The sequence below is a fragment of the Leptonychotes weddellii genome, chromosome 3, assembly GCF_054177405.1.
Source record: "Leptonychotes weddellii isolate Sample4059 chromosome 3, ASM5417740v2, whole genome shotgun sequence".
NCBI lineage: Eukaryota > Metazoa > Chordata > Mammalia > Carnivora > Phocidae > Leptonychotes > Leptonychotes weddellii.
In genome coordinates, this window is record NC_138371.1 from 111,673,124 (window position 1) to 111,687,380 (window position 14,257).

General features: G+C 37.4%; 1 protein-coding gene and 1 long non-coding RNA gene across 6 annotated transcripts in view; one reads left to right on the plus strand and one right to left on the minus strand.

The window, feature by feature from the left end:
• Positions 1–6,861, minus strand: part of LOC145720754 (uncharacterized) — a 43,809-nt gene extending 36,948 nt beyond the window's left edge. For all 4 annotated transcript variants that reach the window (XR_014143953.1, XR_014143952.1, XR_014143951.1 and 1 more), the window contains exons 1-2: positions 6,247–6,861; positions 5,023–5,613 (exon numbers count right to left, since the gene is read on the minus strand). This is a non-coding gene — a long non-coding RNA (uncharacterized LOC145720754). The remainder of the gene's footprint in view (positions 1–5,022; positions 5,614–6,246) is intronic.
• The window catches only part of B3GLCT (beta 3-glucosyltransferase), a 116,643-nt gene that overhangs the window by 79,146 nt on the left and 23,240 nt on the right, over positions 1–14,257 (plus strand). For both annotated transcript variants that reach the window (XM_081815427.1, XM_081815426.1), the window contains exon 12: positions 3,313–3,412. In XM_081815427.1, coding sequence (XP_081671553.1) covers positions 3,313–3,412 — 100 coding nt within the window. The remainder of the gene's footprint in view (positions 1–3,312; positions 3,413–14,257) is intronic.

The window sequence follows — 14,257 nt, forward strand, 5'->3', positions numbered from 1 at the left end:
TCTGAAAATATGCAGGGAATGATCCCAATCTTTTGGTACCAGTTGAGACCTGATTGTGATCCAGGATGTGATCTATTCTGGAGAATGTTCCATCTGCACTAGAGAAGAATGTGTGTTCTGTTGCTTTGGGATGGAATATTCTGGATATATCTATCTGTGCAGTCCATCTGGTCCAGTGTGTCATTTAAAGCCTTTATTTCCTTGTTGATCTTTTGCTTAGATGATCTGTCCATTTCAGTGAGGGGGATGTTAAAGTCCCCTACTATTATTATCACTGTGTTTCTTTGATTTTATTATTAATTGGCTTATATAATTGGCTGCTTCCATGTTAGGGGCATAGATATTTAAAATTGTTAGATCTTCTTGCTGGATATACCCTTTAAGAATGATATAGTGTCCTTCCTCATCTCTTATTACAGTCTTTGGTTTAAAATCTAATTTGTCTGATACAAGGATTGCCACCCCAGCTTTCTTTTGATGTCCATTAGCATGGTAAATGGTTTTCCACCCCCTCATTTTAAATCTGGAGGTGTCTTTGGGTCTAAAAATGAGTCTCTTGCAGACAGCATATTGATGGGTCTTGTTTTTATATACAGTCTGTTACTCTGTGTCTTTTGATTGGGGCATTTAGCCCATTTACATTCAGGGTAACTATTGAAAGATATGAATTTAGTTCCATTGTATTGCCTGTAAGGTGACTGTTACTGTGTATTGTCTGTGTTCCTTTCTGGTCTGTGTTACTTTTAGGCTCTCTCTTTGCTTAGAGGGCCCCTTTCAGGATTTCTTGTAGGGCTGGTTTGGTTTTCCCAAATTCTTTTTGTTGTTCCTGGAAGCTTTTTATCTCTTCTTCTATTTTCAATGACAGCCTAGCTAGATATAGTATTCTTGCCTGCATATTTTTCTCATTTAGTGCCCTGAATATATCATGCCCGTCCTTTCTGGCCTGCCAGGTCTCTGTGGATAGGTCTGCTGCCAGTCTAATGTTTCTACTGTTGTAGGTTACAGACCTCTTGTCCCGAGCTGCTTTCAGGATTTTCTCGTTGTCTCTGAGACTTGTAATTTTACTATTAGGTGTCAGGGTATTGACCTATTTTTATTCATTTTGAGGGGGTTTATCTGTGTCTCCTGGATTGTGATGCCTGTTTCCTTCCCCAAATTAGGAAAGTTCTCTGCTATAATTTACTCCAATAGACCTTCTGCCCCTCTCTCTCTTTCTTCTTCTTTTGGGATCCCAAGTATTCTAATATTGTTTCATCTTACGGTATCACTTCTCTCTCGAATTCTGCCCTCATGATCCAGTAGTTCTCTCTTTTTCTCAGCTTCTTTATTCTCCATCATTTGGTCTTCTATATGACTGATTCTCTCTTCTGCCTCATTTATCCTAGCAGTTAGAGCCTCCATTTTTGATTGCACCTCATTAATAGCCATTTTGATTTAGACTTGGTTAGATTTTAGTTCTTTTATTACTCCAGAAAGGGATTCTGTAGTATCTTCTATGCTTTTTTCAATCCCAGCTAGTATCTTTGTAATTGTCATTCTGAACTCTGGTTCAGACATCTTACTGATGTCCGTATTGATTAGGTCTCTGGCAGTTGGTACTGTCTCTTGTTCTTTTTTTTTTTTGAGATGAGTTTTTACGTTTTGTCATTTTATCCCGAGAAGAATAGATGAATGAGAGAACAAAATGCTAAAAGGGTAACAATGATCCCAGAAAAATATACACTAAACAAATCAGAAGAGACCCGAAACCAGGGGGAAAAAGAAAAATATATATATATATCAGGCTGTGGAATAGAAAGAGCTACACAGTAGATTTTGGGTGTAGTTTGGTCTGTTAGAAGAAACTGCCTCCCAAAATTTTAAGAAAGAAAAACTTTATACATATACATACACATGTATATACACACACACACAAAAATAAGGGTAAATACGATGAAGGGATGGAATATGACTGTAAAGGAATTGATAAAATGTTGGTTGAAAAAGGAAAGAAGAACAATTAAAAGAAAGAAAAAGAAAAAAAATTTAAAAGATTAACTTTCAAAGACTAATGAATCATGGGAAAACAGCCATGAATTCTATGTGCTGTATTCCCCTAGTGCTGGAGTTCTGACGTTCTCATTGATCTGTAAATTTGGTCTTGGCTGGCTGTTCTTGCTGATTTTCTGGGGGAGGGGCCTGTTTCAGTGATTCTTAAATGTCTTTGCTGGAGGCGGAATTCCCCTGCCCTTGCCGGGTCCGGGCTAAGTAATCTGCTCAGGTTTGCTCTCAGGAGTTTTGTTCCTTGAAAGCTTTCCATACAGCTTTGGAGGACAGCCATATTTTATCAATTCCTTTTTTAAAATCTTTTAATTTTCACTTTTACAGTCATATTCTATCCCTTCACTGTATTTAACTTTATGTTTTATATATATGTTTTTCTTTCTTTAAAATTTTGGGATACAGTTTCTTCTAACAGACCAAAATATATCCTAAATCTAATGTATGGCTTTGTTCTAGTCTCCTGCCTGACCACTTTTTTTTTTTTTCTTCTTCCTTTTTTCAACCAACTTATCAATTCCTCTTTTAAAATCTTTAATTTTTATCTTTACAGTCATATTCCATATATATATATACACACACACACACACATGTACATGTATAAAGTTTTTCTTTAAAATTTTGGGAGGCAGTTTCTTCTAACAGACCAAAATACACCCAAAATGTAGTGTGTACCATTGTTTCCCTATAGTTGTAATGCTTGGGGTTCTAACAGTTCCTTCAGAATATACCTAAGGAAAGGTGCCAAGCTTCTGTAGTTTCTAGGAGGCTTACAACTTTGGAGCAAAGATACTAAGCTAATCTGAGGCAGAGCTAGAACAAGTGACCTCCTCTCTCTGGGTTTCCCATTTCCCCATGTGTGAAATAAATGGCTTAGACTTCATGATCTCTGAAGTTCCCACTGTTTCACTAGGTCTATGAAAATTAGAAAAGGCTAATTTTTAAAATTTCTATGTGTACATATCAGGATTTAAGCTTTTAAAACTTAAAAAAAAATTAAATAAAACACAAATATAATTCATTTTAAAACAAAGATTTACTTAAAGGGAGAGTGCAGGGGGTGGGGAGGGGCAGAGGGGGAGCGAGAAACTCAGACTCCCTGTTGAGCACTGAGCCCAATGTGGGGCTCCATCTAATGATCCTGAGATCATGACCTGAGCTGAAACCAAGAGTTGGATGCTTAACCAACTGCACCACTCAGGCTCTCCCTAAAATGAATTATATTTGCATTTTAAAATATCACACTGTAAGTTTTCTTCTTGCCTTTCCTAGGTCATTGTGGAAAGACATTTGCCATTTTGGAAAAATTTCTGAATCACAGCCATGACAAAATAGCATGGTTGGTCATTGTGGATGATGATACATTAATAAGGTAAGGAGTCCTTCTCATCCTAGGATGGCTTTAAATTCTATATATATTCATATTCAGAAGCTATGATGGGTACTTTTGCTCCTAGCCAAGATGGAGTAACAGGGACTAGATTTCATATATATATATGAAATATATGAAATGTCATAGAACTCACCTCCTATGTTTCATGTGTCTCAGGGGTCAAAAGGACAATGACCCCTGAGACACATGAAACATAGGAGGTGAGTTCTACGACAGCCCCAGCTAACTGCCTTAAGGAAGTATAAATAGTTGCTGAGGGAGGGGAACCTAGGTGGAACCTGGGCAACCCTGGAGTTGAAGAGATGACGCTGAGAGCCTGGGGTGACTGAGGCCATTAATTTGCAGGACAGAGCACTGGAGAGGGAGAGCTGCATAGAAGGAGAACACCAGAGAGCTGTGGGGCCTCCCTTCAAGTATTGATCAGTACACATGTGTATGAAGAAACTACTGGAGGCTGGGGAGAGAACCAGCCAAAATGATGAGAGGGGATGGTGGCCAACAGACAGGGCTGAGTATAGTACCTGTTCCTACCAGCCACACTGGGAAACCTTGGATTCATAGGGTATTGGGTAAAGTATATAGAAGTGTCTTGCTTTAATAGCGGGGAAACAGCTAAGGCTGGATTAAGTACTGCTCCAGTCCTGCCCAAGAGATCTTAAAATACCCGCAAAGAACAAACTGTTTCCAAGTAACTATTTTGCGTCCAAGAACAAAGCTCAAGAAGATTTCTAGGAATACCAAAATATCCATAACCCAACAAAGGTTCATAATGTTTGGCATTCAGTCAAAAGTTACCAGACATGCAAAGCAGCAGGAAAACACACTCATAATGAGAAAAATCAGTTGATTGAAATTACCCTAGAAATGACAGTGTTAACTAGTTAGTATAACTACCAGTTCTGTTAGTTACAACTTAATAACTCTTCCCTTTATTCAAAAAGGTATAATGAAACTGAACTTCTAGAGATAAAAACTACATTGTCTGGGGGTGAAAATCCATTGGATAAGATTAACAAGTTAGATATTGCAGAAGAAATAGGAGGACATTGCAATAGTAACTATACAAAGGAAATACAAATATAATTTAAAATCAGTGAACAGAACATCACTGAGCTGTGGTACAGTCACAGGTGGCTTTGTATATATGTAATTTGGAGTTCCCCAAAAGGGGACCTGACAAATATTTAAAGAAATATTTTCCAAATTTGATGAAAACTATAGATCAGCTGATCCAGACACGGATTCCAGATCGGTGAACCCTAGACACAACTGTGAGCATTCATCAGAGCATAATCACCTCCAAGAATGGACATCTTGTATAGCATTTATTATATCTGCAACCACTTGTGTCATCAATCTTCAGTATAATCTATATTAAAAGTTTTGCCACATTTCTTCATATTTACCAGCAATAATATCTAATTGCCCAATGAGGTCTTAAATATGTTTTTTGCTTTGAGCTTGTCACCTTTTCCTTGCAAGGCTCTGACATCATTCTTGATTGCATGAACTTTGACTACTCCTAAGTCATGAGGCTGAATAATTGGAAGATTTAGAGTCAGGTCAAAAATTCAAAAACTGAGGGGTACCTTGCACAGCTCAGTTGGTTAAGCATTCAACTCTTGATCTCAGCTCAGGTTTTGATCTCAGGGTCATGAGTTCAAGCCCCACTTTGGGCTCCATGCTGGCCATACAACCTACTTAAGAAAAAAAATTCAAAAACTTAAAAAAGGAAGTGGCCAAGAAAGGGAAAAAGTGAAAGTAGAATTTTAGACTCAAGAAAGAAAAAGGCAAATTCATATCTGGAGTTATGACTAAAACACCCCACAGTAAACAAATTCAAATGAAAATTTAATAAGGGACATGGATGAAAATTAGGAAAGTAATCCAGAAAATGGAGTCAAGTAGTTAAAAAGGTTAGAAAAAACTGGTTAAAATGAAGAGGCAATGAAGCCCAACATATGTATAATTGGAGTTCCTGATTGAAGGAAAAAAAAATCAAAAACAGAAATAACAAATTACCAGAAATAAAACAGTATCTTAATATATATGTTAAAAGGGCCTACCTAGTAGGTGCCATGGAAAATTGACTTGGGACCCTCAGCTTCTTCACATAGCTGGGTAAAACTACTAGATTTTGATAACTTCCTTTGAGTCTTGAGGCAAAATGATGAAATAACCTGTAGGGCAAGAAAGTAAGACTGGCATCAGACGTCTCAGAATAACATAAGTACAGAAACAGAGGAACAGGTTAAACTCAAAAAATTGTGAATCACAAATTTTATGTGCAGCTAAGATTCTCTTAAGTATCAAGACTGTAAGAAATTAATGTCCATGAACTAAGGGTGCAGTGTGCACATGCATCCTTCCTGGGGATTAGAGAACTTCGTGCAAACGAGAGATGAAATTTGGGCAAGAGGACTGATGGTGGACAGTTCATATAATTAACTGTAAAAACAGGGTTGGGGATGTGGGTAGGGGAATAGTATATAAATGTAATATGTTGACAAAGCAAAAACTTGCAACTTTAAAAAAAAAGGGAAAGTAGAATAAGATCATGGCTTTCTGTATAGCTCATAGGTGGGATTCAAAGGATACCATGTAAAACTGACAGATCTAATAAGATGTTAAATAAAGAATAAGGCATAAAAAGTTAGATACAAGATAATGGGAAAAACTTTTCCAACACAAAGAATTTTTTTTAAAGGAAAAATTAAACACAGTAAATAGTGTATGTATAATTAAAACAAAGTAATTTCAGTGTTGAAACCAAGTATCAGTCATGTCACTAAATTTGAATGGGTTTAACTCACCAAAGAACTTTTCAAATTGGCTCATAAAGCAAACCCCAACTCTGTACTTTTATATGAGACATACATAAATATAGTTCTTCAAAAAGCCTAAGAATAAAAGGATAAATATTTGGCAAACCAATGAGAATAAAAAATTCACTTCCCAACTCTAAAAGCTGGGGAAAAAAAAAAATCACAAAGCCAACCCAAAAAAGCACAAGGAAGGAAATAATAAAGATACATGCAGAAATGATGAGGTAGAGAAAAAGATCCGATTAATCAAAATTTTGTTTCCTTGAAAAATTGGTACTGAATGCTTTTCTCATTTAATGGTATCTCCTGGAAATCAAAGTGCACAATGTATTTAGTATGCTGGTCTCTGTAAGAATGAAAAGGAAATAAAGCATACCTATGTCTCCTTATCTTTACAAAAACAAGTAAGGGACAGATGAACCAGTAAACCATGAAGTTGGTTTCTAAAAGGGTTGGGTGGGAGAAGAGGATAGATGGAGTAGGGGAGGGTGTGATACTTATGAATTTATCTTTTAATTTAGTTGAGTTGGGGAAGCACGCTCATATTTTACATATTTGAAAATAAGGACAGGAGAAAAGTCAAAGATAGAGGGGAAAAAAAGAAATGAATTCAACTGTGTTTCAAATGAAAACATCATCACACTGAAGGAAAAATGGTTTCCCATTGCCACATCTTGGACAAGGATCATATAATTAAGGACAATGAATTATGAACCATTAAAATTAGGACTCAGTGAGTTCATGCTTATAAGAAGTAGAAAATAGGTATGTTCATCAGGGATATTGACCTGTAGTTCTTTTTTGTAGTGTCATTTGGTTTTGGTATCAGGGTAATGCTCATAGAATGAAGTTTGAAGGAAAGCTTTTCTTCCTCTTCTGTTTCTTGAAATAGTTTGAGAAGAGGCATTAACTCTTCTTTAAATGTTTGATAGAATTCACCTGTGAAGACATCTGGTTCTAGACTTTTGTTGGGATTCAGTTTCCTTGCTGGTAATCAGTCTGTTCAGATTTTCTGTTTCTTTCTGATTCAGTTCTGGGAGGTTGTATGCTTCTAGGAATTTAGCCATTTCTTCTAGGTTACCTGAAACTAATATAACACTGTACATTAATTACACTGGAATTAAAAAAAATTAAAAAGCAAGGAAAAATGGTAACTGTCCAGTGGAGAAACCAGACAACAACTTAACTGAGTGGTCAGAATAGGTATCACCAGTGAAGATCAGAAGGACATCGTGTGTCAGACACAGCATCACATAATACTGTGACTGGGAATGTATGTGTTGGACTTTATCATGAGGAAACACCAGACAAACCCAACATGAGGATCATTCCATTAAAATTAGGGGAGGTGCTTTTATTATTAAAAATACCGGGGTCATGAAAGACAAAGAAAAGTTGAATAACTATTGCAGATTAAGAGAGAATAAAGTGATATAAATAAATGCAATAAGGGATCCTGAGCTGCATCCTGTACTGAAGGGAAGATGTGCTATAACGGACATTGGGTCAATTGATAAAATTGGAATATGGTGGTAGCTTAGATATAAGCATTTATTTTCAGTTTTGGAATCCTAATTAAGGCTGCTATGAACCTTTGTGTACATATCTTTGTAAATATATCTATCTTGGCTAAATACTTATGAGTAGAATGGCTGGAACATAGTGTATATTTAACTTTTTAAGAAAATTACTGTATTAAAGTTTATGAAATCCTTAACTTTTCCTGTTCTTAGGACATTTATGTATTTAGGGGAAAGGGACATAATGTATGAGGCTTACTCCCAAATATTTTAGAAAAAATATGTATATACACACGTACACATGCATATGCACACATATGCACATAGTACATATACACAGATACATGAATATATGAATATAGAGAAATATTGAGAGAATTATAAAGCAAATAGGGTAAAGTTAACAACTGGTGAATATGGGTAAAGGATATAGGAGAGTATTTTCCATTGTACTACTCTTGGAATTTTTCTAAAATCTTGAAATTACTTCCAGATAAAATGTCAAAAAATAAAAACCATAGGTCAGAGTAGATTTTCATCCGGAAATCAGTATTCTAACAAAATGAAGGATAAAAATCCTATAACCATCTCAATAGATGTATAAAAAGCATTTGACAAGATTCCATTCAGGGTAAAGATTCTCAACAAAAGAGGTATGTTCCTTCTAAACCCAAACATAATAAAGGCCATATGTGAAAAACCCACAGCTAAGATCATCCTCAATGGTGAAAAACTGAGAGCTTTTCCCCTAAGATCAGAAAAAAGACAAGGATGTCCACTCTCACTACTTTTATTCAACATAGTCTAGAAGTTCTAGCCATAGCAGTCAGACAAGAAATAAGAGGCATCCACATTGGTAAAGAAGTCCAACTGTCATCTTTTAGATGACATGATATACATAGAAAACCTTAAAGATTCCACCAAAAAGCTACTAGAATAAATGAATTCATTAAAGTTGCAAGATTCAAAATTAATATCCAGAAATCAGTAGTGTTTCTATACACTAACAACAAAGTCACAGAAAGAGAAATTAAGAACACACCATTTGCAGTTGCACCAAAAAGAATAAAATACCTAGGAATGAACTTAACTAAAGAGGTGAAAGACTTGTACTCTGAAAACTATAAAACACTGATGAAAGAAATTGAAGGAGACACAAATGGAAAGATATTCCATCCTCATGGGTTGGAAGAATATTGTCAAAATGTCCTATTACCCAAAGCAGTCTACAGATTCAACACAATCCGTGTCAAAATATCAACAGTATTTTTCTTAAAATTAGAATAATCCTAAAATTCATAGGGAACCACAGAAGACCCCAAATAGCCAAAGCATTGTTGATAAAAAAGAACAAACCTGGAGGTATCACAATCCCAGGTTTCAAGATAGACTGCAAAGTTGTAGTAATCGAAACCATATGGTATTGGCATAAAGACAGACACATAGATCAGTGGAACAGGATAGAGACCCCATAAATAAGCCCACATTAATATAGTTAATCTATGAAAAAGGCAAGAATATACAATGGGCAAAAGTCAATGTTTTCAATAAATGGTGCTGGGAAAACTGGACAGCAACATGTAAAACAAGAAAAGTGGACTGTTTTCTAACACCATACACAAAAATAAACTCAAAATGTATTAGAGACCTAAATCGAAAACCTGAAACCATAAAAATCCGAGGAGAGCGCTTAAGCAATAATTTCTCTGACATTGGCCATAGCAACATTTTTCTAGGTATGTCTCCTAAGACAAAACAGAAATTAAGTATGAGACTACATCAAAATGAAAGGTTTTTGCACAGTGAAGGAAACCATCAACAAAGCAAAAAGACAACTTACTGAATGGGAGAAGATATTTGCAAGTGATATATCCAATAAGGGGTTAATATCCAAAATATGTAAAGAAGTCCTACAACACCAAAAAATCTGATTAAAAAATGGGCAGAGCACCTGGATAGACATTTCTCCAAAGAAGACATACAGATGGCCAACAGGCACATGAAAAGATGCTCAATATCAGTAATTTTGAGGGAAGTGCAAAATCAAAACCACAATGAGATATCACCTCACACCTGTCAGAATGGCAAAAATCAAATGCAAGAAACAAGAGTTGGCAAGGAGGTAGAGAAAAAGGAACACTTTTGTGCTGCTAGTGCTAACTCAAACTGGTGCGGCCATTGTGGAAAACAGTATGGAGGTTCTTCAAAAAGTCAAAAGTAGAAATACCATATGATCCAATAATTCCATTATTGGGGGATTACACAGGGAAAAGGAAAACACCAATTTGAAAAGATATATGCACCCGTGTTTACTGCAGCATTATTTACAATAGGCAAGACATGGATGCAGCCCAAGTGTCCATTGATAGATAAATGGATAAAGATGTGGTATAGAGAGTGGAATATTAGCTATAAAAGAAAGATCTTGCCATTTGTGACAACATGGATGGACCTGGAGGGTATTAAGTGAAATAAAGTATTTGTCTTTCTCAGTCTGAATTATGATTCCACTAATAAACAGAATGTAAAAAAATAAAAATAAATCAGACCTATAAATATAAAGAACTGATGATTGCCAGAGAGAAGGGGAGTGGGAGATTGGGCAAAATATGTGAAGGGGAGGGGAGATACAGACCTCCAGTTATGAAATGAGTGAGTCATGGGAATAAAAAGCAGAACGTAAGGAATACCATCCATGATACGGTGGTTAGCGATGTAAAGGGACAGATGGTAGTTATACTTGTGGTGAGCATAACATTGCATATAAACTTGTCAAATCACTAAGTTGTACACCTGTAACTTAGGTTAACATTATGTGTCCTTTACATACACACACACAAATCAGTATTATGCTGTTAGAAAAGCTCTATGCAACACTAAGCTCTGTTAGTATGATTTTGATAGCATGTAATCTTAACTGTTGCCATACTGTTTTTCTTCATTTCTGTGCCTCAAAATTGCTTGATATGGTAACATATTGTTAAATAAAAGTTCCTTTCCTGGATGAACAGCCAATCCGCTTGGACAGAATTGGAGATTCATCTGCTTTATCCACATTTCTAGTTTTTAGCAAAATGAAGTACATGATAGTTGTCAGACTCAGTTTATGATTCTTTAGCTTTAAAATGATACCATGAGTAGGGAAATGGTTGATGTTAAAAGGAAAAGAAACCCAGATGAGATGTTAAATCCCAGTTATTTTAACCTCAGAAATTATAAGTTGAGGGTTGAATTGACATTTTTACAATATGCAGGAGCAAGAGAAATACTTTTCATTTCTTCTCAGGTCAAGAAGTAGATGTAAATTTGCCCCAGAGGTCTTTGAGGTTTTTTGTTTTTTTGCGGGTTTTTTTTTTTTTTTTTTAATACACAAGACTTTTACCAGCTGAAGACAGTGTCCTTAGAGATCTTTGAGTATATTCTCCATAACTGAATGGTGTCTTACTAGGTATCTGCAAACTTCCTCACCTTCCCCTGCAAAGTTATCAGCTGACTTCCTGAAGACAGATTCCAAACTAGGTGCCTAGAATGTTTACCTCGTGTGCCCCAAACATGACAGTTTCCAAGATAATGTATTCTGACCACTGAGAAACTGTCAACATTGTCAGTGGCCTTGACCTCCAGGCAGATATAAACACGATTAGCAAACTTGTGAATTTTTAGCACATTTTTAAGCAATTTTTTTCACACGTTAAATTTATTTTCTTCACTTTCATCTTTAGGCTTATTAGCTGGGCTGTTTGTGTAAGATGCAGGAGCGTGGATTGGAAAGGTGTCCTCCTCTCTACTTCATGCATTTCCATTTTGACTTCTTAAGACCCTACCTATCCCCCAAAAGAAGAAAAATGAAATTCTAGAGCACTAGTCTTTTAGATGTTAATACTTCTAAGAACTTATGGTTAATTTAGAGAAATACTGGATATATCCACCTCTTGGACATGCACGATGCTCGTCAGGCTTGAGAAACATTGAAATTTATTTAGCCAATTAAAAAAAAATCCGAAATTGACCACGGGACAGCTCTTTTCAGGAAACACTGATTAAGGTCATGAGAGAACTGGGGATTTGGTGGAGTGTGACCTGGCCAGCTCTAGTTAGAACATACAGTGGAAGGACTTTATAAAAGTATCTGTAAGTGGTGTAAGTTCTTCAAACACGGAAAAGCTAGCCCTTCTCAATATCAACCTTTGTCTCACCTTTAAAAAGCTATTTCTAGATTTTATTTTCCTACAAAGTCTTTTTCTTCCTTCATCCTTATGGCAGCTATCATTGCAGGCATTTCTCTAATTGGCTCCTAGATATTCTCATTGCCCTTTGTAAGCTATTTTGTTGACTTGTACAAAGAGGTACAGTTGCCAGAGGTGTAAATAGACATAAAAAGACAACTCATGTGGCCTTACTCGGGGGAAACATATTCATGGTTGTGCACCATAATTGGAAGGTTTCCTGGAAAGCCTCACTGCCCAAATTCCCTTTCCCCACCCGCCAGCCATGTGCCTGACATGGACCTCATTTGTACCTCAAACATTCCATTATTGTGGGGGGGGGAGCACCTGGGTAGTGCAGTCGGTTAAGCATCCAGCTCTTGGTTCCAGCTCAGGTTGAGATCTTCGGGTTGTGGGATTGAGCCCTGCACTGGGCTATGCCTGCTCATTGCAGAGTCTGCTAAAGTTTCTTTCTCCCTCTGGCCAGCCCCCCACTCCCCTCACGTGTTCGATCTCTAAATCTTTAAAAAAAAAAAAAATCCATTTGGGGGCCATTAAAAATGAAAATATACCAAGTGTTAGGAAGTGGCAGAGGGTCAGTAAGGTCTCCTCCAGACTGAGAAGTCCTTTTAATACCAAAAAATGAAGCAAGCCCCTCCATACCATTCACAGAGTTTTATTCAGGGTAACTTACTGACGGGCGGCTGGGTGGGCTTACAGACGATCCCGGCTGTAATACACCCTTAGTCTCCGCCCCTATTCGAGGCCTCTATCCAGCCCTTTCACCAGCTCTTACGGAGTGAGGGGCCTGGTGGGGAGGGCACGGGGTAGTTATCTTAAGGGGCACCAGTGCACCAGAAGCGAGAACAAGAAGTCCCACAGGTGGAGTCAATGTTGTCAGCACTCCTACACTCCACGCTGCACCCCCCTGCCGACATCTTTATGGCCCATATAATCTTTACCCTCGTACCAGATACCATCCCGGTGCCGCAGCAGGAATACAAATAGCAACAGGAGCTTAACCAGTACCACTCCTGGTTTTTCAGCATTCCGCATTCTTGAGGGGTAGGGGCAATGACCAGTCTAACTACTTCCTGCTGAAGAGGGGTGCAGGTCAGGAGTTAAGGAATGAAACTGCCTTTCAACCAATTGCAGAGATTCTGTGGTACTAAGTTGAGCCCCCATCCTTTATAGAGCCATTACTTTGGAAGTCTTGCATATAGTCTTAGCATTTTAGTCTACATTTTATAACAAGGCCAATTTGGTCAGTTCATTTGAACGGTGGTCCCATTTAAGGACATGGTCTTGCTGGTGGGCTTTCAAAGACAGGCCTGTAGTGTGCAGTCAGGTAGAAAATTAGCCATATATGCAAGAAAACCAAAAGAATTCAGGGTCCAGCCTAGTTTTAGAGGTAAACAATCAACATTCAAAGATAATCAGAACTAGAATCTAACACCCATAAAGATATATCACCAAATCAACTTTTTCCTCTCTAAAATCACCCTCATTTCTATCAAAGGTAGCCAAATTAAGTTGTTTGTGGGGGCGCCTGGGTGGCTCAGTTGGTTAAGCATCAGACTCCTGATTTTGACTCAGGTTATGATCTCAGGGTCATGAAATCAAGCCCCATTAGGCTCCAAGTCCTACGTGGTGTCTGCTTGAGATTCTCTCTCCCTCTGCCTCTGCCTCTGCCCCACTTAGTTTCCCCCTCCCTCACTGCCAAAAAAAAAAGATTGTTTGTAAAACAAGTCCAATTTTAACAAACTTGGCCTAGTTATTATTATTTGGGGCCTATCTACATAAATGCAGTAAGAATAGTGACTGGCCATTTATGTTCTTCTAAAGCTGCTTTGTTGGAACTTCTCATAAGGAATTTCACATTGAGCTTTTACCAGCCTTTGGAGGCCAGAAGCCAAGCCAAATACTTGCCATCAGACTTGCCTGCAATACCTTTAGTTTGGGTTACTTCCACTCTTCTTGAGGTTCCCCCCAAAATATCCTGTGGTTCCTGAGACTGCCAGGAAGTGACCCTCCTTACCTGGTAAAGGCTCCCAGGAACCCTGTAAACAGGGACCAGGTTGAATTAATTTTTTCAAGGGGCTCCCTTGGCTCCATAAAGTCAATCTTAGCACCTTAAAACTGGCCCTATCAGAATCTATGCAGGTCTCTCTCAAATAGGACCTTCCAGTCATAGCCTTGGTAATATAACCACTGTTTCCAATGTTCCATTACAAGAACATGTTCTTATTGAACTTACACAAATAACTATAATTG